The sequence below is a fragment of the Carassius carassius genome, chromosome 30 (genome assembly GCF_963082965.1).
Source record: "Carassius carassius chromosome 30, fCarCar2.1, whole genome shotgun sequence".
NCBI classification, from domain to species: domain Eukaryota; kingdom Metazoa; phylum Chordata; class Actinopteri; order Cypriniformes; family Cyprinidae; genus Carassius; species Carassius carassius.
This window is the reverse complement of record NC_081784.1, coordinates 14,149,519-14,177,066: the sequence shown is the minus strand read 5'-3', so window position 1 is coordinate 14,177,066 and position 27,548 is coordinate 14,149,519. Positions and strand designations below refer to the sequence as shown.

At 36.3% G+C, this 27,548-nt stretch overlaps 3 protein-coding genes and 2 pseudogenes across 5 annotated transcripts; 4 read left to right on the top strand and 1 right to left on the bottom strand.

The window, feature by feature from the left end:
- Positions 1-533: 533 nt before the first annotated feature.
- Positions 534-2,144, top strand: LOC132111151 (glutathione S-transferase omega-1-like; annotated as a pseudogene).
- Positions 2,145-4,209: 2,065 nt separating this feature from the next.
- LOC132110689 (glutathione S-transferase omega-1-like) lies at positions 4,210-6,784 on the top strand. Its single transcript, XM_059517511.1, has 7 exons — positions 4,210-4,289; positions 4,473-4,542; positions 4,930-5,038; positions 5,201-5,423; positions 5,760-5,861; positions 5,945-6,051; positions 6,409-6,784. Exons 2-7 carry the CDS (start codon positions 4,512-4,514, stop codon positions 6,557-6,559), a joined length of 723 nt encoding a protein of 240 aa, XP_059373494.1. The 5' UTR covers positions 4,210-4,289; positions 4,473-4,511; the 3' UTR covers positions 6,560-6,784.
- A 1,268-nt stretch (positions 6,785-8,052) lies between these two features.
- LOC132110688 (inositol 1,4,5-trisphosphate receptor-interacting protein-like) lies at positions 8,053-12,932 on the bottom strand. Of its 3 annotated transcripts, none has more exons than XM_059517508.1 (2): positions 12,764-12,932; positions 8,053-9,917 (listed from the first exon to the last, which is right to left on the bottom strand). In XM_059517508.1, exon 2 carries the CDS (start codon positions 9,841-9,843, stop codon positions 8,248-8,250), a length of 1,596 nt encoding a protein of 531 aa, XP_059373491.1. In that variant the 5' UTR covers positions 9,844-9,917; positions 12,764-12,932; the 3' UTR covers positions 8,053-8,247. The 3 variants fall into 3 exon arrangements, with proteins under 3 accessions (XP_059373491.1, XP_059373493.1, XP_059373490.1); XM_059517510.1 differs by having other exon boundaries at positions 8,053-9,849; positions 12,768-12,932; XM_059517507.1 differs by having other exon boundaries at positions 8,053-9,857; positions 12,768-12,931.
- A 732-nt stretch (positions 12,933-13,664) lies between these two features.
- LOC132110317 (calcium homeostasis modulator protein 3-like) lies at positions 13,665-19,900 on the top strand (annotated as a pseudogene).
- A 288-nt stretch (positions 19,901-20,188) lies between these two features.
- On the top strand, positions 20,189-24,900 carry LOC132111150 (calcium homeostasis modulator protein 1-like). Its single transcript, XM_059518314.1, has 2 exons — positions 20,189-20,861; positions 21,406-24,900. The coding sequence occupies exons 1-2, from the start codon at positions 20,313-20,315 to the stop codon at positions 21,907-21,909; spliced, it is 1,053 nt and encodes a 350-aa protein (XP_059374297.1). The 5' UTR covers positions 20,189-20,312; the 3' UTR covers positions 21,910-24,900.
- Positions 24,901-27,548: the final 2,648 nt, after the last annotated feature.

Below are 27,548 nucleotides of genomic sequence, written 5' to 3'. Positions count from 1 at the left end.
ACTGTAGCTTCAACAGGACAGGTTTAATGGGGGGAGTGTGATTTTCACAGCACTAATATTGCACCTGTGGAAATTATACCCCCCCCCCCCCCCCCCTACTAATACAGGTTAAAGAAGATCACAGAGAAACCAAATTTATGCAACACAGACATTTTGAGATTATTTTGTGGTACAACACCGGGGACATCTTTATGTTTACAGACGTGACGTAATGACGCGGTGCCATGCTCGAATTTACCGCGAAAACCTACCCGAACTACTCAAATTATAAAACATTACAAATTAACCGTTGTGATTCGGGCTAAAGTAAGGCGATAGTTTTGAACACTGGATGGTTATGTAACTTACTTGCTCAAATATTGATTTTGGATCATTTTTAACCCCAAAAAGTTACGACTGCAAAAACAACTGTAGTTAGTAGTATTTAAACTGAAGCTAGTATTTAAACTGAAGTTGACTTCTAACGTTACATTAATTCAGCCTTTGCAGGTCTATTCTTCCAACACTCCTCCACTGCTAACATTTGATTAAAAATGGCATCTCAGAAATGTATTGGAAAAGGTAAGAAATCATTATGACTTAAGCGACACCAAAACAGAGCAGTTTGTCTTTTTTTCTCTCTCTCGTTTATTGTAGATTCCGTGACTGAGCAGGATTGTGTTGTGATTACAGTCGATTATCTTAAGTGACAGCTTTAAACCTGTCCAGATGTCTTTGTTATGTTAGTAAACTGGGAGTGTCATTGTTATTTCATTGTACACAATAATTTGTACACGAAAACTTGACGAGTGATTTAACAGTTATGGGTCAGCATGTGTGTTTAGTGCTGACGACAGTGACACTGCACTTTTATGAAATCATCCCTGTATATTACTAAAGATATTCATGACCGATTCCACACAAATGCTACGTCATGCGCTCCTGGAAACAGCACTGTCACAGATTGGAGTCATTCCTGTTATGCTTTATACATATTCCACACAAGAGACCATTAGTAGAGACTGATCATGTGAAAAGACATTAAAAATCAGGTCTAACATGTTTTCTGTTTAAATTGTGCCACAGGAAGCCCTGCTCCTGAACCTGTGGCAAAAAAAAAACATGTACAGCTTTACAGCGTGAGATTCTGCCCTTTTGCCCAATGCACAAGATTGGTGCTCAATGCCAAGGTGAATAAAATGCAAATGGGCATTAGTGGGTTATTTGAGAAGTTGGGTATTAATTTTTTCTATTGTGCTTAGGATGTCCATGACTAAAATCATTATAAAATGTTTTGAAAAACTGTTTCTGAGTGGAAAGAAAAGCCCCTATGAATAATTTTGTCCTATAAACAACACTGTCAACATCAATTTAAAGAATAAGCCTGATAGGTTTTTGGAGAAGAATCTTCTTGGTTTAGTTCCAACACTAGAGGCCCCGAGTGGTCAGGTGTTGTAGGAGTCTCTAGTCACCTGCGAGTAGCTGGATGAGGTCTATCCCGAGAAGAAACTGCTCCCATCTGACACATTTGAGAGGGCCCAACAGAAAATGCTGCTGGAGCATTTCTCAAAGGTATTTCCCAACTCACTTCCATAGGATATTATATGTATAGTCTTGCTAGATTGAATGAATTGAACGTTTTTAACAATATTAATGGATGTTCTTTTTTCAGGTGACTCCCTACTTCTATAAGATCCCTGTTGGCAAGACAAAAGGAGAAGATGTGTCTGCACTTAAAGCAGACTTAAAGAGAAAATTGCTTGGTTGGTCGAAATACGATAATATAATTGTGTGAAATAAAGATTCAATATTGGATTTATAACCTCTTTGAATATTAACATTATTTCTTCATAATTTCCAGTTGCTTGGATGGCACTGCTCAGCTGAAGAAGTGAACTGAACACATGTTGGAGGATCCTTATGTAAAATCCACAATGTTCAGCACAGACACCTACAAGGTGTTCTGTAAATCCTACATGGAAGGACCCCCCGATTATGATTTATAGGGTAAAACATTGTTCTCTGGTAAAACACACCTCTGTTGCCTGTCTGTTTTAACGGATATAATTTCAGATGGTATGTTAATATCCATCCAGCTTTTATACTGTGAACACTATTAATATGAAAAGAGAATATCATGCCTGGTACATCATTCATTATGTCCCTTTGACCTGTGGTGTGGATATCAAAAACAAATATCTAAACCTTTGATCTTAAAATCTTATATAACTGGTAAGGTTATAGTGCCCGAGTGATTTATTTATTTATGCATTTTTTTTTTATCAGATATGCAACAATAAATAATAAATAATAATGAAATAAATAAGTCACTTTGGATAAAAGCATTTGCTAAAAATGTAAACGTGATGTAAATGAAACAAAACAACTTTCAGAAGTTCATTCAATAGATTAAATATTCTACACATTATATATTATCTTATTTTTGACTATTCCAATTTCAGACCAGCTTCATTCATTGATGGCCTGTAAGGAGTTTTCAAGTGTAACTGCTGTAGTTATTATACTGGAATATACATACACTATGCCAACTGCAGGTGCTGTCCCCCCGCTCAAGGGTTAAAAATTGCTCATTATCTCAGTCACACCTCTCTGGAATTTAACCTGCAGTGTTTGCATTAATGGCCCTAATGACCCTTATCCATTAGGTGTCCACCACTTCTCTAATGAGTCAACATCATATAAACCAAGTTCTCAGAATTATATGTGATCCGTAATCTTACCAGACGCAGGTGCCACTGAGGTTTAACAGCCATGCAGGAAAGATACCCAACTAAATCTGTCTGCCTCAGCCGACCATACCTGAGTAGAATAGACGCAAATAACATAATAGAACTCACCCTTGAGTTGTTCTAAACCTATGTGAGTTTCTTTCTTCTGTTAAAACAGAAGGTAATATTTGAAGAATGTGTGTAACCAATAGTATTCATCCATAGTATGAAAAAAAAAACTGATGGTCAATGGCTACCATCAACTATTTGGTTACTAATATTCTTTAAAATATTTTCTTCTGTGCTCAAAAAAAGAAAGAGTTTTTTTTTCTGCAGTAGTCAAAGTTGATTATAAAATGGGTTAAGCATGACTTTGCACAACGGAAGCTTTGAGATGTCAATGTCATAACCTGTAGCCAAGTGACACCCCCACCTATTTTTTCCTCCAGAAAGGTTATTAGTAAGCTGACTCATTCTGCAGCTGTAGAAATCCAAAAGAAACATTTGCATGACTTTGCAAGACGCCCACACTACAGAAACATAAACAGAACAAAATGTGGAAACGCATAGATTATTGCCTTTTTATTTAATGAAATGTTGTACTTGACTTCTTATACAGATAAGATAAAAAGTCATTACACAATCCAGAAATCAGATGTCAACTCATCTGCAATAAGATACAAGCATATGTTGTAAACATAGTCATTGCTATTGGTGCTGTTGGGCAAGGATTAATAAATTATTAATAAAGTGAAGTGGCCAGATTTCTAAAATAGAAACTGAAGACATTTCCTACTTCAGTATATATATATATATATTTATTTATTTATTTATTTATTTATTTATTTATTTAATTGTTGTGGATTCCATACACTATTAAAATAAATAATTATTGTGATGTTTGCATGTCAAACTGTCCCCAACTGTTTTTTTTTTTTACAGTTGACCAGTTTCATACTATTAAAAATAAACATTTAAACATTTATTTTCTAAATGTATTTAATGCTTTCATTTCATAAACAGTAACAACTTTAATTCACTTTTCAAACTTAATTTTATGGTTGCTTTTAAGGAGATGTTGGTCTTATGTTGGTCGTATTTATTTATTTATTTATTTTTTGCTGTGTATTTGCGATGTGTTTTAACTACGACTGTTAATAAATATTAACATTAACTGATAATAAATATTAAAATTATTAAGAAAACGCACTGTTGATTCGTTTAGTTTTATCCTTCCGCTAGAAGATATAGTCCCTGGCAGAACATTGCAAACAACCAAAACAACCATGACGCGGCAAAATCAGACAAATGTACAGTAAATTTGCACATCTGGAGATAATAGCAGACTTCTGACGGTTTATCATTTATTGTCGTTGTAAAATTAACATCGAATAGGCTATTACTCTTCGACGAAAAGTAACTTTAAGAATCCTTACTAAACGTAGTGAACTAGTTATTTTGAAAGTACGTTAATATGGGTGTAATAGTTATGTAAGAGGAGGAGTCATTATCTTCAGCCACACCTGTTCTTCCATAAAAACTCAACTTTCCAGCTAACGTTAACTGCAGTCGGTTCAACAGGTAAGCAAACCTTGAATGGATTTGTTAGCCTTCAGTAGAACGTTAAGTAACGTTATCTGTGATAGCCTTGAAAGTAGTTTTCGTTTCTTGCCTCCGTGCGCGTTATGTAACACCTTTAGATTTTTATCAATAAATAATCTAAAAAAAAGTTTCAATAGTCACCATCGAATGTTTTATTTCTAGCATTAAGGTCTTCTTTGAGTGAACACTCCGATCACAATAATGGCTCCATCTCCAAAATGCCAAGGAAAAGGTAAGAGAAAACTGAAATTTGGAAATGGAAATTATTAGACTAGCTCACAAAGCTTACATTGTTTGGTCTATAACTTGTGAATGGAAAAACATTCATAAAAGTTCAGATAGTTTCATTATCCATAAGAGTTTCATTACCAACCCCGTTGCAGATAAACTCTCCCAGATGTTCTCATGCCATGACGTTCCGTAATTATTGTAAAAAAAAAAAGAATTCTTATAAAACCTATCATAAGCTCTTAAATGTAATTCATAAACAGTTAAGTACCGGACATAGCGGCCCACGTTATTTTACTGATGAAATTCTATGCATATCATGCAAATAACTTCTTCATATGCATGGGCATATTTACATAATTGTGTCCCATGTGTTTCACTGGTGTAACAGCATGTCCTGCTCCTGGACCAGTGCCAGATGGTCTTATTCGGCTCTACAGCATGAGATTTTGTCCATTTGCTCAGAGAGCAAGACTGGTGCTCACTGCCAAGGGAGTTAAGTGAGTACTAATGTGGACCTGCAGAAATGGAGTAGCAGGAGGGTTGAGCATAAATTAGATTTGAGTTTCTTAATTAACATTGTCTGTTTTGGTTTTGAGGAAAATAACTCCCTTAAATACCTATCCACTAACCAATACTGATTTTATATTCCTATTACATAGACATGAAATTATCAACATCAATTTGAAGGATAAGCCTGATTGGTTTCTGGAGAAGAATCCTTCAGGGACAGTGCCAGTCTTGGAAACCTCAAGTGGTCAGGTGATATACGAGTCACCGATCACCTGTGAGTACCTGGAAGAAGCCTTCCCTGAGAAGAAACTGCTCCCATCTGACCCGTTTGAGAGGGCCCAACAGAAAATGGTGCTGGAGCATTATTCAAAGGTACGCAGTTGCTCATTTTGAAACATGCACCTTACAAAGCATCTACCAATAGAACTGCTGATATTAATCAAGCTCCTCCATCAGAAATCTCACTGTAATCAGGACATAGAATAAAGAATTATCCTAAAAAATAGAAAAAAAAAATCCTAAAAAATCTGAAAGTCTTGGCATTATCTTTTTATTATCAGTTAAGCAAACCACAATAACCAGAAAAGTAAAACCATAACCACCCAGGAGCATTATTGATATATAATCATATTAATGATTTGAAATTCTTTGTATTTTGATTTAAGTAAATTTATGCATGCATTTATGAAACTTCATCCTCGTTTTTAGGTGATTCCATACTTCTATAAGATCTCTATGGGCAAGAAAAGAGGAGAAGACGTCTCAGCTGCTGAAGTTGAATTCACAGAAAAAGTCTCCCAACTAAATGAGGTGGGCTGAAATTCCTACACTTTCTCAAAGTATATCATAACAATTTATTAACTGGTTTCTTTTTTTGTACATCTTGTTTTCAGTTTCTGGCGAAAAAGAAGACCAAATATTTTGGGGGCAATTCTATCACAATGATTGACTACTTGATCTGGCCATGGTTTGAAAGGGCAGAGATGATGGGCGTAAAGCAGTAAGAAATTTATTTTTATTTTATTTTTTATTATTAGTACATATATGCAGTATATAATGAATGCATGATAAAAATGCACACATTTACCTGACTACAGGAGGAATAGTGTGCTGAGTCATAGAGGTTAAGTTAAGCACATATGCAAACAGTGATGAATGACTGAGATTAGTAAGGGTAGGGCTCTGGTTCCAGCTGAATTAAAAAGCACTTTGGTTCAGTGAACTCTGTGCACACAGGTACTTGTCTTCACAAGTTAACGCCTTGTGTATGCAACCATGTCTTTTGTATATATTTCTCCAAAGTATAACTTGCTTGTAAACCTAATACGGTAGTTCCGTATCTCTATTTGTGTTTCAGTTGTTTGGCCAACACTCCTGAGTTAAGAAAGTGGATTGAATGCATGTTCGAGGATCCAGTAGTTAAAGCCACCATGTTCAGCACAGACGATCACAAGGTGTTCTTCAACAGCTACATGGACGGAAAACCTAATTATGATCACGGTTTATAGAGTAAAACAGAATGATTTCTGTCCATCTGTGTGTGTGGATTTTTTTAAATAACTTCTATTTTCTTAGTCTAAGTATTTTTATACTGAATTTACACCAAATTTAGCTTTTAAGCCTTAGACCTTAAAGTAGAGCCCAGAGGTTCATGGAAAAAGGCTACAATAGGTATATTAACATGTTTTTCATTTATACATGAATATAAATAAACCAAATGTACAAACCATAAACATTATGGACATGTATGTTTTTATTCCTTTATCTTTCCTGCAACTCAAACAGTATAGCTTGGTGCTAGCAATGCTTATAGGTTCAATTCCCATGGAAAGCAAGAACTAATCAAATGTATATGTGTACCTTGAATGCAGTGCAGCTTTGGATATAAGCATCTGCCAAATGCATTAATATAAATGCATATTGTGGGGCTGCACAACATGGCATTACAGGAGGGGAAACCGCACAACTGCATAAACGTTTTAGTGCATTTCTGATTTAAAAATAAAAAATAAAAAGACTACAAAGAGTGAAACCAGTGCATTGCAGAGGAAAGATAAAAAGTCCCTTTCAAACCTGTGAAACAGCTTCTGCTTGGGCCTGTTCATGTCACTGTGCCCCATTTCTTTAGATGTGCTTGCTGCTCATACTTTTAGGTATGTCAGCAATCCCTTATGTTGGCAGACAAGATCAAAACTGATAATACTATGAAATACTCTGATAATGTTCCAGAATTATATCCTTAACATATATCATTTACAATAACTCATGGTTCAAAGATCCTGAATCAGCTGCCAGAATGATGATGTATAGCAAGTGGGTGTTTTTTTTCAACCATGGCCACTTTTGTCCCTGTGGAAAAATAAAATTCCTTAAAATCCTATTATTTTATAGCAGCAACATCATTTCACTCACATCTCTAATTATGTATTGTGTTTGGTAACCTTCAGTGGTGGAAATTACATTTAAACCTTTGAAAAAACTTTGTTTTGATAAGGACAATTTCACTGCAAGCCTTTTATATATTTTAAATACACTCTTCTTTTCACTTTTTGCATAAATTAACAAAATTACAGCTTAAATTGATGCATGATAAATTAACTGTTCTTAGGTCATATTTACATTGATTTTCTTTACACAATACATCTTATTTCAACTCCAGAATGCTCTTCACTGACACTGACACTTGTCCCCTCTGTAAAAAACAAAAAAAACTACCTTTTGAAATAATTTTGGTTATTATTATTACTATTATTATTACGGTAAGACACCAAGTTTTAATTTGTACAAATTTATACGATCAGTTCATTTGTTTTGGCAAAATAAATATTGGTAATTGTGTATAATTCACTCTTTGTTGTAATTTTTTTTTTTAATTAAAGATTAATTATTTTATGATGGATTTTATATTTGAAGATTGGAAGTCTAAGTCGGGGACAAGAAGAAAAAGAGGAGCGATAAATAAAAATGCAAATAAAGACTGCTTTAATCTGAATGTAAAAATTGAAATTTGGCCCCTGGGACAGAAAAGTCCCATAGTTGAAGAAACACCCACATATCATCATAGCATCAGTAACAGTCAATGCTTAACATGTCGATTACATTTAAGGTGCAAAACGTCATCATGTAATTAAGTCTGTAGAAATCCCCTACACTCAAAGCCAGATCGTTAGGTAAGTCCACATCTGGGTCTGCTAAACTAATGTCTGACGTAACCGTTAGACAAGTGTGGGGTATATTCCTGAACAAGCACAGAGGTATTTCTGACCATCTCTTGAAAATGCTCTTCCATTTTGGCATATACATGCCTCTGCAACACTAGAGGCCTAAACAGGTTTACCGGCTCTGCAGTACGGATTATTTTAGGAACCAGAATTTCAGCCGGGATGCAGGGGTTCCCGACAACTACATGATAGAGTCTCTTTTCCCCCAGGCTTAGCTGAAGGAAGCCGAGTAGATCTCGTAATCTGTGATCGAGATTCTGTGGCTGCCACGTCGCAGGATGTTTACTCAACAGCAGATGCAGCAGCGCCGTCTTTATATGGTAATTAGAAAAGGCGCTTCTCCCAGTCAAAGCTGTCTGCTTTTTGTGCAAGAAGGAAACTATCTGAAGACAGTGAACATGACATGAATTTGTAGGAAGATGTTTTGCTAGATGTTTAAGCAGATTCTTTTCATAAACAGTTAGTGAGAGTTTCCAGAGAGTGTCTGAGGAGTTGCTAATGTCAGATGGGAAATGAGAGATGAGGTAAGCATCCGTGTCCTCAAACTGAACAGCAGGGGTAATGTTAAGAACGATAGTCTTTCCAGACCTAAATCTGATTATTAGAGCTCCAGGGAAGTCCAGGTTCCGAAATGCCAGCTCAAAATCGTATTTATGAGAGATCTGGCTCCATGCTTTGCTCACCGAAATCTGGAACCATGTCATGATCTGATCTTTCGACAAATATGAGGTGTTCTTTGCACAGAGGAGGTCCACCAAATTGAGTTCCTCAAGCTTTTCACACTCATTTCTATTGTGAAGCAGACACAGCATATCATCGCCGAGATTGGTTGCGGCACAAAGACAGTCTGTGCCATTCCCACCTGGTTTAATTAGTTTAATCCTTCCACATCCTTGCAAGTCCAATGGGATTTCAGTGGAGGGGTCGCACCAGAGCTGAAACTGGAACCTGAATGACCGTGGAGGAGCAAAAGGCACAATGAGGTCACATGTTGGAGGTTTAGTCACCCTCCAGGACTCAAACATACTGCCTATGCCAACAAAGTCCTCGACTTCCAGGTCAGATTCTCGATCGCAAACACTTCTCAAAGCCTCGAGCAGATCATCTGCAAAGCCCTCGATAAACTCTCGCACTCTCCCGCTCTCGTGGATGAAAGGATGGAAGCGGGTCTTGCAGAAGTTACTTAGGACACCTTTATCGAGGACTACAGTCTTAGTGCTGAGATATTCGGCACTGGAATCTCCATCTTCATCTTCCATGGGGTCCGGCATTTCAGTAGGGATCATATCCTGCCTGCATACCTCAATTGTGAAGAAAATGACAAGGCAAAGAGAGCTCCAAAAGTACCAGCTGTAGCTGTCCTGATCACCAATCAGAGCTTTTTCTGTTTGAGAGATCTCCTGTTCCAGGCGCTTCTGTTCGGCCTCCAGCTTCTCCTGGTGTTCCTTCATCCGGGTCAGGAGCTCATCATCTTGCTCAGGGATGGTGGTGTTCTCATTAGGGAAAAGCAACGGGTGGTGGAGGATAGCGGCTACTACCACCATGCAAACCCGCGCAATAGCACCTTGCATCCTTCACTGTGAGTCTGAGAAAAAACACATTTCTGGATTAATGTGAGCTTCTTGAAAGGAAACACATCTTCTACCTTTTGTGAAAACATTATTTGTGAACTGTAATACAAAGGACTGTCCTGCACTGGGGAAGGAAGTCAGATAACCCAAGTAAAATGTCATAAATTACATGAATTAGAACTGTTTACAGATAAAAGTATCCACTGAAAACAAGAGATTTAAAAATAAAGTAAAATAATATCAGGGAAAAAATATGTTTAATAACTTTCTAACTCTTAACTTGACGTCAGGGTTTTAAAAAAAAAGCTGTGGTACCATCTCTGTTGAAAGTATTTTGTCATTTTGCCTTATTTACACTGAGGAGGGCGTTTTGTAATTGGTTTATTTATAGTGTGGCATTTGGAGCCTGAGTGATTCTTGGAATGAGGCAGATAAAATTCAGTATTTATACAATCTGCACAGTACATTCCATGAATATTGTACACTTTAGTATCCCGTAATTTTTTAAAGCATTAGAGACACAAATTTTGTCAATTTTTTGAAGTGATATTCAATTCATAGTACTGAAAATTTACTTATTTTGTTTATTTTTTTAAATCAGTTGTGCCATTTATTTGGACTCTTTATACACCATGGTGAGAAGGCAAGCAAGTATTCTCATCCAGTCTTGTTTTCTGTTGAATTTGACAAGCTTAACCATTTTACTTAAAGCTACAGTCCATTAGTTTTGCCTCTTTGTCCATCTATGTTTGAAAACCTGGAATTGCAGTTCCTTGTGGAATTATATTCCATGCCTGGGTTGTGATTCAGCGTGAATGAATCCGTTTTGAGGTGAATGTGTGAATGTGTCAGTCACTATGGATGGGTGATACCACATATTTTTTTCGATACGATAATGATACTTTTAATGACCAGTATCGTTGATATCGATACCGATACGATACTTCTAAACTGAACTTTTAGATTATGAAATGTATTAATGTTGATACTTCAGGATCGATTCACCCACCCCTATCAGTCACCACACCGATGTGGCTATTCACTGTACTTAGTAATTACAGATTCGAGCCTACGTCTTAGAATATATGACCCAAGTAAGAATTTTCACCATATATTGTCATCTACACAAGTAATAAGTCTGCCAAGCTTTGTTCTGACCAACTGAGGAAAAAAGCATTACAATAAATCGCGCTACCAATGGTTGATTAGCTCATATCAGCACAATCAGCATTGTATGTGTATGTATATATATATATATATATATATATATATATATATATATATATATATATATATATATATATAGGCTATATCACATCAAACCTTGAAAATTATTATTGTTATACTTTATTCTCAAATTATTAATGCTCTTAATCTGTTATTAATCACCATTGCGTGACTATGAGTATAGTGTGTATTAGCATGTAGATTTTAATTTCTGTGCAGTCTAATCTCTAATTGTCACATCATTCGAATTTCATATTAAGAAATTATTTTAACCCAAAAAGCAAACTATGCTTCCTCTGAACTGGTTGTCTTTAAAATACACATCTTGTTTAAACCCAGGCTATCTGTAATAAGAAGCACATTTAAAACTGGAATATAATTTAATTAATATATAATTTCATATATAATAATATAATTCAAATGTGTTTCGTATAATCTCTCTTGATTACAATCCGCCATCAAAACATAATGATAATAATAATAAACTTAATTTAATTATTCCAGCTGCTGTGGTAATAGGCTATAATTAAATCAGGGGTGGGGAACGTTGATCCTGGAGGGCCTGTGTCCCTGCTGAGTTTAGCGCCAACCCTGAAAAAAAAAACCTACCTGTATTCTGAAGACCTTGATTAGCTTGTTCAGGTGTGTTTGATTAGGGTTGGAGCTAAACTCTGCAGGGACACAGGCCCTCCAGGATCAACGTTCCCCACCCCTGAATTAAATGATCCGCCTCACATGCCATATTCTAGTATCCGGGACATCTTCTTTATGTTTACAGACGTGACGTAATGACGCAGTGCCATGCTCGAATTTCCCGCGAAAACCTACCCGAACCACTTCAATTAGAAAACATTATTATAAGATAACCGTTGTGAATCGGGCTAAAGTAAGGCAATAGCTTCGAACACTGCCTGTTATGTGCTTGCTCAAATATTGATTCTGGATCATTATTAACCAAAAAACTTAAGTTAAAAGTTAGTAAATTATTTTTTCTTTTCACATACTTCAGTGTTTAAGCTGCATGTACAATTTTTTTTAATCCAAACCACATAGAGAATAAAAAGAAAATAAATAAAATAAATGGCTCAAAGTTTTTTAGGCCACATTTTTTATTTTGTATTTATTTTATTTTTTTGTGGACAAAAAATAAATAAACAAATAAATACAGTCTTTGTGGAACTGCTTAAGTAAAAAAAAATACAAATACAAATAGAGTATATAAGATGACTGATAATGTTCGAGCTCCAGGAAATTTGTGTGGCGCTACAGATATTCCAACATTCTGCAAACACTAAAGGGCGGAGTTTAGACAACAACAACAGCAACAATGTACTCATTAAACAGAGAGAAATCCACAAATAGACACTATTACAGAAGAAACACTTGTTAACGCGTGCCTGAAATGATTGAAGTCAATGGCATGGCAAGTTTATCAGCAACAGGTCGACTGATACGTAGTGTAATGGAAGGCAGTGACGTAGCCAACGACTTAAAGGCAGAGCATCTATCAATTTCTCTTTTTAATCAACACAGTTTGCGTATTTTCTTTTTGACGTCTTAAGATGTTTTACAAAACTCCTGTGGCTTACAAAACTCTTGGTTTTTAAATTGTAATCACGGCTGAATAATCTATGAAACAGCAGATGGTCACTGCTCGCGCGGGTTTGTTTTAGACCAAGAACAGAATAATAACTTACACTGTAAATCCAAGAGTTAAAGTCCAGCGTTGTTCATTGTTTCAGAACGATACTGAACCGACACAAGAGAAAGCGCTTCAGTACCGTTACCCCTCTGTTTCCTCATCTGCTCTCACATCCAGGAAGTGACCAATGGGGCCCTTTTTCGCTCCTCCATAAAAAGCACGTGGGTAAGTCCCGCTCTCGAGTCAACGTCATGTCAACACGTACCCTGGGGTGATGAAAATATTAAAGTATTGAAGTTTTTAAATATTAAAGTTTTCACAACATATACTTATAGCTAATATTACGAGCCTATTGTGTTAATTATGGATGCACACGGAATTACAAAACTAAAAAAAGACGTAAATACGTACATAAGCCTGTTGAAGTATTAAAATCATGTTATATATGGCGATAAGAGCAGTATCAACAAACGACGGTATTCAAGTCCTTGTCGAAAACATTTTTTTTTTTTTTTTTTTTTAACGTTGGTTTGTTTTTCTGCCCTTTTTAAGAATGTGCAGCTGCACTTGTGACTACCGAACGACAAATATACCCACACGGTGTCGCTGTCTCACCAAAGTTCAGCCAGATAGCCTACACTGTAAAACATCATAGCCCAAATAAGTTATATTAACTTACTTTTCCTCTTTAAATTAAATTGTCATTTTAAGTTTTGGATACTGAACTTATGTTTATAAGTTATTGAAAATTTAAACGTAAAGTAATGTGTTGTCTTGACTTCTTCTGAGTTTTGTCTGGCTTGTAAAGTTCATTTAACTCGTGTCTGTAAGTTATATGTTGGGGGAGGGGCGATACACGGAGAGCGCGAAATATAGAGAGAAGTCATCGCCATTTTGAGTTAATACAGCTGCCTGGAGACCTTACACGAATTCGTGTCGAGAAACACAAAGAATGCGAGAAAGGTGAGTTTTTCTTTTTTTATTTGTAATGATAAATGAATAATGTTGCGATTCATTGCATGTTAGCCAATTTGACTGTGCTTCGCGAATGTAATATGACAACACAAGTTTTTCCCTCGTTAATTCACTGTTTTCCAGAGCCTCAAACGCTAAAATATGTATATCACTTTGGTTCACAGTGCTTATATTTTAGTTGGTCTTCGGCCTGAAGTCTGCAGGTATTGTTATTTATTGCATTGACCGTGCTCCGCGAGGGAACGTGGTCAGTTGAACCTCCGTCTGTGAACACCCGCATTTTGCTGCACGTCTGTCTGTGGAATTAAAGTGTCGCGATACATTAAGCTACAATACATTGTACTGTAATAAAAAAATAGTCATGTTCAAATCCAGGCAGCGGCTGCTTGACAGGGTGTACACAGATTAAGACTCACTTGACTGGGGCAATATAAAGACACAGGGGTTTCCCTCGCTAATTTGACAGTTTCCTAGAGCCTCAAATGCTAAAATAGTTTAACATTTAACTTCGGTTTTCAGTGCTTATATTTTAGTTACTTTTAAACGTTTCTGACAGCTGTTCGTCTACTAATTTGTGTATAGCACAATTTCATATGCCTAGTTTATATTGCTTCTACTGATATGCTACTGCTTTTTCACTCCGTTACAGCTATTCCTCTTCAAAGTTATTGTCAGCTCAAGATATAAGGTTATCACCCTGCAGAGTTTTCAAGAAGCTGATTTTAAGGACATTCTTGTTACACTGAGGTACAGTTAACACATCCTTACTGATATTAAAATCTTTTGCTGTTTAACTTGTATATTTTCTTGCAGGCCTAATGCAGTCACACAACATATTTAATGCAGACCATGCAATTCTTTTTGTACAATTTCATATGCTTAGTCTATATTGCTTCTGCTGATATGCTACTGCTTTTCTGCACCGTCACAGCTGTTGATTCCTCTTCAAAGTTATTGTCACCTCAAGATATAAAGTGTCACCCTACAAAGTTTTCAAGAAGCTGTGTGAAGGATGTTCCTTTTACAATAAGGTAATTGTGAACTTGCTTATTTTTAAAACATTCTTTATCCTTGATTTTATTACTTGTGTCATGACCTCTATATATGACCTCTTTAATCATTTACGTTATAAGATGGCATGTGATTTACATATGTGATTATTTTTCATCTGTACATTCTGCCCACTATTAATCTCTTTGGCTCCATTTTTCCTCCTGTCTTGTGTCTGTTTCAGATGAGCACAGAGTTCACCATCGATCGTCTGCAGTCATTCTTGGATGGACTAGATGCCTTGGTGTCTTTTAGAGCTGTACAAAGCATCTGTATCATCAAGCAGGAGCTTGAGCCTTAGCAGTTTTACAGTGCCTTGATACGGAGGTATATATAAAAATGAACCCAATTTGCTTAATCAGTTTGCACAAATATAAGTGTTCTAATGTATATATATATTGGAGTCACTCAGTCTTGTTTATAATTGTATGTAGGACACAAATTGGAACAGAAGAAAAGCTGCCTTACTTGGCCTTCTGCGCTTCCTTTCAGAGGAGACTTCTGAGATAATCAAGATGTATGATGTAAGAAAATATATCAAAATCTTGTGAATGTACTGATGATACTGAATTCATTGTAGAGCAGTATGTGTTGGGAAAAAGTAAATCAGCTTAACTATTACAATATATTTATTATTTTATCCCAGAATCAGTAATAATTTATGCTAAAATGCTTTTTTGACTGTCAGTTAATCTAAGTACTACACTATATATCGTGCCTAAACATGTCATCAATAATATAATGTACTAATATAACAAAATATTAAGTTTTTTTTTTTGCTTTATCTGGAATCTCAAATTCTGAATGTTGGTCAAGTGTTTACTATAAGGAAAAACCTTTTTCACATGTGTGTTCTTATTGCTTTTAGTGAGAGTTTACTACATGAGTATTGTTCAACACAGACAATGTTCATGTATTGTTCAAATCATTCAAAGGTCAGAAAGCTACATGTACTTGTTTATATAGAGAACACTTACAATCTTTAAAGTGATCGATGAGCCGTTATTTTGTATCATTACACACCGCCTGCCACTCCTCATTTTTCCCCAATTCATGCCTTTTTCTTTCCCCCTCAGTTACATGTTATATCCCTCTTTTATACCACTCATCTACCTTTCTTCTAGTTCTATATATTATTAGAGAATCTTTGATGTTTTGATGAAATGGATGTTTAAGCACTTGTGTTCTTAAATGACTTTTTAAAACCTGTTTTCCTACAAGAATTTTTATTTTCAAACCAATGTTAAAGCTTGTACATTACTTGAATTTATTTCAATAAATTTTTTACATTTTTGAGCAGACCAGTTACAAGTCTATTTATTATGAGCTGATTTGAGTTTTCTTGAACTGATAATGTAACATAGTAAGTTGTTTTAACTCGGAGCATCAAGTTGAAACAACAAATGACCATTAGTTTAAAAAATTGTAAAACTTAACTTCTTGAGTTGAAACAAAGAGTATCTGTAAGTTGAGTTAACTCACATTTTTAAGGCAGCAGGTGAACTTTCGTTAATAAGTTTAACCAACGTGAAATGTTTTACAGTGTACAATACACTTACAATACTTTAATAGAAATAGTTTGTCAATTAACCCCCGTTGCAATCATCCGTTTGTAGGATCTTTTTGGGCTTTCTTTTTTACGTTATTTTCCTGAGGGTCACACAATGCGGTTATTATTGAGAAAAATACTAATACGTTCTCCAAACCAGAATATCCTGTCAAGGGAAGACTGCTGCTTATTGCTAAAAATATGAAAAATGTCATCTGACTACTGTCATCCGACTACTGAAAGGGAAGAAGGCAAATCCGTTTTAAAGTCAGGTATTTGTGCTCACAATTTGGGTGTGGCCAGATGAAGCAGGTATCAGGTATCAGATAAGTACTTTTGACACATCTGCAGCCTCTTATAGCTACAAAGTAAACTAATTAATGGATCGTTTAAAGTTGGTTCTGCAATATTTCCAGTCAAATTCTGAGTCTATTTCTAATGGTATCTGGGTAACACTTTAGAATACTGTTTCTTACTTACTACATAACTAATAAGGAATTATTGAAGAACTAACAGGTGATTATTCATTAACACTTAACTCACTAACTACTACTGTTAACTACTAAGAAAGATGTGTTAATTAACCAGTATGTAATATAATTTTATGATTGTGTTAAGTAACAGTTAGCTAATCAGTAACTAATATATTCTGTGATACCTCCTGATGAACTACTATTAATTATCTACTAGTTAGGGTTCAAGAAAAACATGAAATAACTACTGAACAGTTATACTCAAAAAATCACTATAATAATCAGGCTGTGTCCCACAAATCAAATACTTGAGTAAAAGTACAGATACCCCAATAAAATATTACTCCAGTAAAATTATAAGTAGGCCTATTCATTTTCAAAATTACTTGAGTAAAAGGACAAGTACAAAGTACTACTACAGTATCAACTTTGTTACAGCCCACTTATTAGCCTATAATGGAAATGAAATATGGATTTTGTTTGCTTCTAAATGTTTAACTTTTGATTATGAAATGTTTGTTAAATTAGTTAAAATGTGGGCAGTATACATGTTAAAACGGAATAAAATATGCTGTATTAAGAAATGTTCTCATCTGAAATAAACAGATGAGAGTATTTTACAAAATTTATGATTACTTTTATAGGTTTTTGTTTTAGTCAAAATGATGTAGTTTATTATTATTTACTAATAGGTTCACTTTAGAATTCTGTAAGTCCTGCAAAATTATCTGATAGTTCTTTATTAATTACTTATGGGTTCCCTATGTTTTCACTTTAGAATACTGTTTCAGATTCGAAGTAATTCTTGAGGAATTATCTGATAAATCTTTATTAATTACTAATGGGTTCTCAACATTTTCACTTTAGAATAGGCTTAATGTTTCAGGTTCATAATAAGTCCTGCAGAATTATTTGATAATTAATTATTAATTACTAATGGGTTCCCTATGTTTTCACTTTAGAATACGGTTTCAGATTCAAAGTAATGCAAAACCTCTATAAAATGTATTGCATTTATTAATATTGCATTTTCATACTACTACTACTATTGCTAATAACATTTATATGAAAGGGTCACAATTCAATGTAATTGTGTAAAACTGTTCATTAGTAGTTACTTCATATTTATTTTTCTTGAACCCTAACTAGTAGATAATTAATAGATAATAGTAGTTCTTCAGGAGGTATGACAGAATATATTAGTTATTGATTAGCTAACTGTTACTTAACATAATCATAAAATTATATTACATACTGATTAATTAACACATCTTCCTTAGTAGTTAACAGTAGTGAGTTAAGTGTTAATGAATAATCACCTCTTAGTTCTTCAATAATTCCTTATTAGTAATGTAGTAAGTAAGAAACAGTATTCTAAAGTGTTACTGGTATCTGTATAATATTGTCACTGATAAGTGTCAAGTTGTATACGAGTTTTGATTTCAAGTGCCCCTGCTTACCTCAACACAACAAGATGTACTCTCTGGGGGTCGTGTTCGTGCCTCCAATTATATTGTTCCTTTTGGGAGTGTTAGTCAATCGTCATACAGGGGTGCTGACGGAAGAGTGGGTAAGACCCCTAGGCAACAGGACAAAAAATCCAGCAGTGGTGAAGTAAGTTTGAAGCTTAATAATATTACTTATTTATTATTAGTATTAATCATATAAAAAATATGTATATTATTCTTCTCCCAGATTTTTGCTATCATCAATGTTGCAACGGGTCCTTCTGGCCCCCATGGTCTGGATTCTGATGACACTCTTGGATGGAAATGTTTCATCTGTGCATTTAGTATGAATGTAGACCCTAAATATTTCACAGGAATACCACAGCACTGGCCTCATCGAATTGATCAAGATCATGGCTAAGGTGCCTTGCAAAGAAGATGTTATCTTCAAAAACAAGTTTTCGGAAAGCTGTCTCACGCTATGTGCGGTGTTATTCTCAGGTGAATGGGTTTTCTCACATTTTTGTGTGCGTTTTTTCAGTCCTTACATTGTCTTTAGTCAGTGATGTCAGTCATTTTTGATGTGATAGCTGCCAAGTAAGATTGAGTTGTACAAGGTTGACAGGAGCAGACCTTTAGCAAATCTGTAGGTGGTTAAAATCCTTTCATGCTTTGCATAACCAGAAAATTAATCTATTCTTCTTGTACAATGTATTTTCTTCTCTAAGGCTATAGGGTGGTCAATCCTCCTTTTCTTCATTTTTTTGGGCGCTATGGGCCGTGTCCTCAAGCCTTGCTTCAATCACGCAACTTTTCTGCAGACACGCTACTGGAGCAATTACTTGGACATTGAGCAAAAGCTCTTTGATGAGACTTGTGTCCTTCATGCCAGAGATTTTGCCCGAAAATGTGTGGTGCAGTTCTTTGAGAGTATGCGAGAAGATGTGACTGTGAGAATGCCCCTTTCAAATACACTCAGACCCAGTACAATCCATAATGAATATGAAGAGAAGGAAGAGGAGCATCTGCATGGTATAACCAGACAAGATCAGGTGGATCATTTACTGCAAACCTGGTACGAGTGCAAACCAGAGCTGGACGTGACCAATATGGCCTATAAACCCAAAGTGTGTATCACTTGGGAAGATCACAATGGGAAGGCATTATTCTCTGAAGTGTAAAACTGAGGGAAAAAGATCTTACATCTTAAATAAGAATTAATGTAAATAAGTGACTAATTAAATATGAATAAAAAAAATTGACCCTAGAATTGTAATAACTTGAGAACTAATTGACTAATTAATGTTAATTTAGAAGCAAAAGCCTAAAAAGCTGGATGTATAATTCAGGCCCCCATACAATTCTGAGGCAAAGTTTCCTGGATGGAAAATGTTTCATGTGCATATTAAGTATGAATGTAGAACCCAAAAATTATTTTAACTGTAATGTTACTATCAGATTAATGTCAATTCAAAAAGCTTTGTTTCGACCTTCCTCAAGTGCTTGCATGCAGGTGCATTTGAATATGCTGGGATTTAGTTTGTGTATTTTTGCATGTCTCTTTCCACACATTACACAACAACCTCATGGATATGGCTCGCATGCAAATTACTACAGAACCTTGGCAACACCTGAAAAAATGTGTATGTAGTTCTCTGTATATATTGTGTATATCTATTAATAGTATTACGCAGTAAAATAAATATTGTATTGTCCATGTTTTGAAATGTACTTTTACCTTTAATACGCCTTTTGAGTAAGGGAGATTTTGTCTTGAAGTTATGTATTATGCTTGACATTTAACAATTTAAGCACTGGACAATGCCAAGACAAAAATCACACCCAACTATTTAGATGAGGATGTGTTCGAGACTTTAAAGGAGGGGCCTATCACTCATGTGCATCCATTCATGAAAGCGACCTGGTGAACCTTTCCTCACTTTGGGCTCAACTCTTTTCCAGCAGTCTTGCTTTCTTTTCACTGTCAAGACAGAGCTAGTATTTGATTATAATAAAAGGTCTATAATTTATTATTGCTCAATTTTACTAGTTTGATAAACGTTGATCTACTATTTTGCTCTAAAAGGTGAACTGACTTTTTGAAAATGGATAAGTTTCGGATTATGGTCCAATTTTTGCAAGCCAACCAAGAGTCGTTCATGAATGGCATCTGTGGGATCATGGCTCTGGCAAGTGCTCAGATGTATTCCTCTTTTGAGTTCACCTGTCCTTGTCTTCCAGACTACAATTATGCATATGGAATCGGTATTCTAATTGTTCCGCCAATATGGTTCTTTTTACTTGGATATGTACTCAACAACAACATATCAGTGTTAACTGAAGAATGGAAGAGACCGGCTGGAAAGCGCAGGAAGGATCCGGCGGTTTTGCGCTACATGTTCAGCTCCATGACGCAGCGCGCTCTCATCGCTCCGGCTGTGTGGGTCGCCGTGACTTTAATGGATGGCAAGAGCTTTCTTTGTGCTTTCAGCGCCACCGCGGATTTATCCGAGTTCCTCAACGAGAGCTATCCAATCTTATCCAAAAAGGAGCTTGTGAAATTTCAAGCAAGGATTCCATGCAAAGACGTATTTGATGGACATGAGATTATTTCCAGAGAAGCGGCCACTAGGTATATTCGCTGTTTTTCACAGGTAATGAAAAAACTTGATGAAATGTGGTTACCTTTAGCCTACTGGGTAAAGCAATATTTGTAATTTAGCAAAAGTAGGCTAATTCTGAAAGAATGCGCACATGGGTTATTATTAATTATGTTAATTATTGTGTCAAGGTAGGCTATACAGCGTGAAGCGATGCGGTGCTATAGTTGTTTATCAATAAACAACCAATCATAAACCGCTTTAGTGTTTAGCCTACCTCATTAAGTATTCATACGCTTAGCCTATAGAAGCTTCAGTTAACGCACTATATGTAAGTTTTAAAAACAGGTTTTCACAATTATACAAGAGGTTACTAAAACAGACAGTCCAGGATTAATTACGAACACAGGGAAATTATCTAGCTAGGCCAGGGATTTCAAAGTAAGATAAATTATGTAGGCCTATGGAAACTATATAGTATTGTATAAAACTAGACTATGTATATATAAAATATATACACATATAGGCTACAACTACAGTATATATTGTTTTGTTTTTAAATTAATCTTTTGCAATGTTTCTTTCTTTCTTTCTTTAGGCCTGTGGATGGAGCTTTTTAATGGTAATAACTATAATAGCCTTCTTGATAAGGGCGATAAGGCCTTGTTTTACCCAAGCCGCTTTTCTTAAAACCAAATATTGGTCACACTACATTGATACAGAGCGCAAACTATTTGACGAAACGTGTAAAGAGCACGCCAAGGGCTTCGCTAAGGTCTGCATACAGCAATACTTCGAAAGCGTCAGTGGGGAAATTGTTCCACAATCCCAGTTACCCACAAAGAAAGGGAAAGGTAAAAAAGACGATGATGATGGGGAAAAACAGAAGAGTGACGAGGAGAAGCTTCTTGGGATCCGTAAAGAAGAAGATATGAATAAAGTCCTTTGGAACTGGCATCTTTGTAAACCCGCACTGATGCTGACCAAGCGCGCTGAAGATATGAATGGACATGCGCACTTGGATACACTCAGTCTCTCAAAAGAGTGCAACACTCACACACCTGTGAAAACGACAGCTGTGGCTTACTACTCCAAAGTCTGACTTCGCGTTTTAAACTGAATCGAATGAAGTGGTATTGCAGTAATCACTGTTAAGATCTCGTTTCTATTTATTGCATGCCCTTTCTTATTGTATATCCGCCCGAGACTCAATCATTCGCTAATCATAAGTTGTTTGTTAGGCCTACCATGAATACATAATAGGATATAATGGGCTTTTATGTGATAAAAGCAACACGCAGGTGTGACAATGACAATAATAATAGCTATGACGACGATGTTATTAATGAATGCCACTCTTTTTCTCTATGTAACAAATCAAGCTTTACTAAAATTAAGGTATAGCTAAATTTAAATGAAGGAGGAGGCTGTTAATGTCATCAGTCATATCAAGGACATATCAGCATGTGTTAACATCACTCCGGAGGTATTTTTCACGGTATTTAGCCCTATAGATATGTATACGTAGGTCATTAGTGACTGTTTCAATGTGCCGCATTACATAAGCCGTCCGTCATATTGGAAAGGTCAACCTGAGGTCATTCACCATGATAATCAGTGAATATTCAAACATGCCACAATCCTTACATATCTAGGCTATGTTTCCGCCCCTCTCTCTTATTCTCACCAGTGAATGATTATCCCATTTCTTCGGGATAATGAGGATTGTAGCATCTTCTAATATTTATGGTGAATGACGACACGTTGTTCATTAACATTGGCACGCATCTACGTGCTTGGGGCTGTCGAATGAGGCATCTACCTGTACATATCTATGTTTAGCCCCGCCCACTAATGGCAAGTTGGCTACTAAAGGATCAATGTAGTTTACCACGTCCTAAATTATGTTACTCAGTCACAGACAATGTTATTGTCCAACAGAACCTGCCGCAGCAGTTTAAAACTGTATAGCTTGCTTAGGCTTAACTGCTGAGTTTACAGTTGGGCTCGTTGCACTACGTAATACGTAATTTAGGTATGCTCTTCAGTTTAAAGCAGCAGTATTGATTATAACTCAGTTACATAAATGATTTTTTTTATATGATTTTAGGATATCTTAAAGCAGTGGCTCTCGGCCAGGGGTACAGGGCCCTATAGAGAGCCTCAGCAAACTTTCAAGAGGGCCTCAAGATTAATTAAAATGATTTAAAATAAGACAAAATAACTTTGGAATAAGATTAATCAAATAAAAATCTATATATTTCTTATTTGATTCACTCCTAAATTTGGGGAATTCTAAAATAATTATTTAAATTTATAACTATAATTAGTTGCTTGTTTTAATGTATGGACACTATCCCAATTTCTGTAAATTGGCTTTTAATATTGTTTTGGACAGTGGATGCAGCGGATGTAGTCAGAAAGGTTGTGAATGTGAACCACAATGGGTGTCACTTCAGAACTCACTTTTCTGTGTGGCTCTCCTGTGGCGTGCCATCGAGAATCTGTTTCATCACATTGTGGTTTCCGAGACGATCTCTTTATTCTGAGATGTTATGTGCATTTCAGTGCTCCCATTTTGTATGTCTCCCTTATTAAACACACCTATTTTAATTAAAATATCTGCAAAAGGAGTGTCAGATAATTGAGACGTACAAAAAAATAAAAATAACTGGAACTTAGGAACCACTATTTTTCTGGATCTCAGGAAGCAATTTATTTTGAAGAATGAGTTGGATGACATTTATATGTAGAGAGAGAGAGATGCTTTAAAAAAATACTTTAGCCCAACCTGTTTTAGTTAAATGCTTAGTTCCACTGTGGCCGAAACCATTGTAATTGCTGTTGGTTATTCACTGTATGTACATAACAGACAGAGCGATGGAATGATCTCAATGTTTGACCACAAAAAATACAGCTATATGCAGACAATTTTTTTGTTTTGTTTTGTTTTTACAATCTGCTTCTGGTTGTACATAATTTAAAAACTTTTGTGGATGTTCAGGAAGACCATTTCTACTCCCTGCCAATGAAATGTAAGTCTTTATTTCAGAATTTCTTAGATTTTTGAGCTAATATTTGGTTTTCGGTAATTATTTTTAGTGGCACATTGAGGTTTGAGGAAACTTTGCCCTGCCAGCTGCTTTTATATGAAATGAAAGTATGGATTTATTGATCTAGAAATAGCATAATGAAGCTGTTTCTGTTTGCACTTCTTTTTATGTATAAATGTGTCAAAGGACTTATATCTGTCCTTGTGAGGTTTAAGGTTAAATTTCCAGAGACAGTAAAACTCATCAGCGAATAGAAACTGAGACAGAGAAACACGCCTATATCAAAATAAGATGTCTGGTTTCCTCGCAGAATACATCTAATTTAATGCAGGTTACTTCAAGAGTAAGGATGTCATGGTCTTCAGTGGCCTCATTGGTTTAGGAACAGTGGTTGGTCAGACAGCATATTACATCTTAGCTTTTCACTGTTCGTGTCTGTACGGACTGACTGCCATTGGTGTACTAGCCCTGGCTTTCTTTGTCGTCAGGGTGATGCTGAATCAAAATACCTTGGACACTGTGTCAGTGACGGACCAGAAGATGCAGGAAATTAGCAGTTGTTGCTCCTGTTACTGTAAATTCCCTACTGAGTGGGGAGGCGTATATGTCTGTGATTCCAGTGAGTTCATGAACCCCTCATCTTTGGATGGCTTCTTTTCAACTACACCTGGCCCGGTTTCCATGTAAAGATGTACCTGCTTCATATATGAACTACTCAGGAGAGGTTGAAGGCCAGTTAAAGTACGAATCCCAGGTACTTGTCACTTTTTATAATGTTGTTAAATTCCTTAATTGTTTGAACACTTCTGATGCACAAACTTTTTTTTTTTTCCTTCATCTAGCTTTCGGGGTGGTTGCTTATAGGAATCATCTCTCTCTCCATTTTTGTGCTCCTCTCTCTGAAAAATAGCTTCTCTTCTCTTGGATATCATCAGGAGGTGTACTGGTCCCAGTACTGCTTCAGCAAACAAGCTCTTTTCCAGCTTACAGGTGAAGTACATGCTAAATTCTATGCAGCTGAAAATTTCAAGAGTTTCTTTGGCTTTTAGCACACTACAAGAAAATCAAGAGCATCATTCCCAGAATGGAGTGGAACCGCGTCACAGGGTTTACATGTACAGAGAGAATGATGACACTCCCATCTACGTACAGCCACTTAAACAAATGGAATATGTATACAAATAAACATGACTGTTAAGCAGCTGACAAAGAAATGGACATTTTATCCCATGAGTCTGACAAATTAGTGTCTAATTCATGAACAATTCTACACACCCAAAACTAAGGTCTTTGGCATCAAGAAACACCCAAGAAATGTGTGCCACACAGACCATAAAGAAAATAATTTTAAAAATAATAATTGTTACATAAAAAATTATTGTTATGTTAATAAAGTAAAAAAGGCTTAGAATTATTTTTTTATTTCTAATGCAAAATAGTTCTTCTTTAAAAAAATCTGATAATTCTTCTGAGAAAAAATAAACAAATGTTTAAAGCTCCTACTAAATGTTATCTCTTTTGAACATCAATTTTGGAAGCACATAGCTCAGTCAAGTCAAGTTAAGTCAAGTTGAGCTTTATTGTCATTTACACATACAGTGGAACGAAATGTCATGCCTAACATGACCACGGTGCTACATAAATACAGACATATGACAATGAAATAAAACAGTATATAACTATTCAAAACTAACCTATATACTGACAGATTTTGAATATGAATATTCTATATATAAATATTTACCTATATAAAAACTTTAATAGAAAAAAAATAACACTATAAATGCTTCACATAATACTGTACATGTGCAAAGAAAAAGATCGTAAGTCAAGCAGCTGACTGGGGAACAGTGCAAGATGATTTGTAGTGCATGAGCATGTAAACACATATTACTGAGTCTTTTTGGGGATTATGTACGTACATCAGTTTGTGTGAAAAGTGTCTAGTGCGCATAGAGGAGAATTGCGCAAAATAGATTTGAATTAAACAAAAAAGCTGTTTCAGACAGTTTTTCCTGTTGTTGTAAGGTTGGGGGGTGTTTGGGGGGGGGGGGGGGGTGGAGGAGCTGAGATGGTCCATGTTTCAGGAGGTAGGGGGTTTGTGTGGTGTTTCAGAGGAGGGCAGTGTGATTTGAGTTCAGGACTCTCACAGCCTGGGGGAAAAAGCTGTTGAGCAGTCTGGCGGAGTGGGCTCTGATGCTCTGGTACCATCTTCCTGATGGTAGGAGCTGGAAGAGATTGTGGGAGGGATGGGTGGGGTCCTCCACAATACTGTTGGCTTTGCTGGAGCATTGTGTGAGGAAAATGTCCAGGATGGAGGAGAGAGGTGCACTGATGATCTTTGCAGCTGTGTTCACTGTCCGCTGGAGGGTCTTGCGGTCTGCTGCACTACAGTTCCCATACCAGACAGTGATGCTGCTGCTCTCTATGGTTCCTCTGTAGAATGTGGTGAGGATGGGTGGAGGGATACTTGCTCTTTTCAGCCGGTGGAGAAACTGTAGCCGCTGTTGTGTCTTCTTGCAGTGTGACATGGTCTTGGTGGTCGAGGTGAGATCGCCTGTGATGTGCACCCCCAGGAATTTAGTGCTGCTGACTCTCTCTACAGTCAAGCTGTCAATGGTCAGTGGGGGGTGGTTTCTCCTAAAGTCCATAACAACCTCCTTTGTCTTCTCCACATTGAGGGACAGGTTGTTAGTGGCACACCATTCAGCCAGTTGTGCCACTTCTTCTCTGTAGTGTGTTCATCGCTGTTGCTGATGAGACCTACCACCGTTGTGTCATCAGCAAACTTGATGATGTGGTTGGAGCTGAATTTGGCAGTGCAGTCATGGGTCAGCTGCATGAAGAGCAGCGGGCTGAGCTCACAGCCTTGTGGGGCACCTGTCCTCAGTGTGGTAGTTCTCGAGGTGTTGTGCCTTACATGCACTGACTGAGGTCTTCCAGTTAGAAAGTCCAGGATCCAATTACAGAGGGAATTGTTAAGGCCCAGCAGATTTAGTTTATTAATGAGCTGTTGTGGTATTATTGTGTTGAATGCTGAGCTTAAGTCAATGAACAGCATTCTGACATAGGAGTCTTTATTTTCTGGGTGGGTAAGAGCCAGGTGGAGGGTTGAGGAAATTGCATAATTTGTAGAGTGGTTTGGACGTTATGCAAAATGGAGTGGATCAAGTGTGTAGGGGAGGCTGGTTTTGATGTAGTGCATGATTAACTTCTCGAAGCACTTCATCATGATTGGAGTCAGTGCTATTGGGCAGTAGTCATTTAAATGATTATAATAATAATGTAAATAATGTAAAAAAGAAAAAAAAAGGGCCCCTGAGCCCTTGCCCAAAATGCCCATTGGATAATCTGGCCATGTGTGAAGCTAAAAGTTTGTAGTCACAAACCCCCTGAAAAAAAAAAAAATTAATAAATATTGTGTGAATTAGAGGTAAAAAACTATATAAGTACTGTTCAGCTTCTTGCACAGACCGATCGTTTTGTGCCTTTACACATCAATGTACCATCACAAGCTCCAGGGTTTAATTTGGTTTTGTTTGTGTATGCTTTTTTTTTTATTATTAATATTATTATATGTTTTAGCCATGACTCCCATCCACATAAAATATAAGACTGACAGACTGCAACGGTTTCAGTTAAAAATCTCAGTTTGTGTTCTACTGAAGAAACAAAGTCACCTACATCT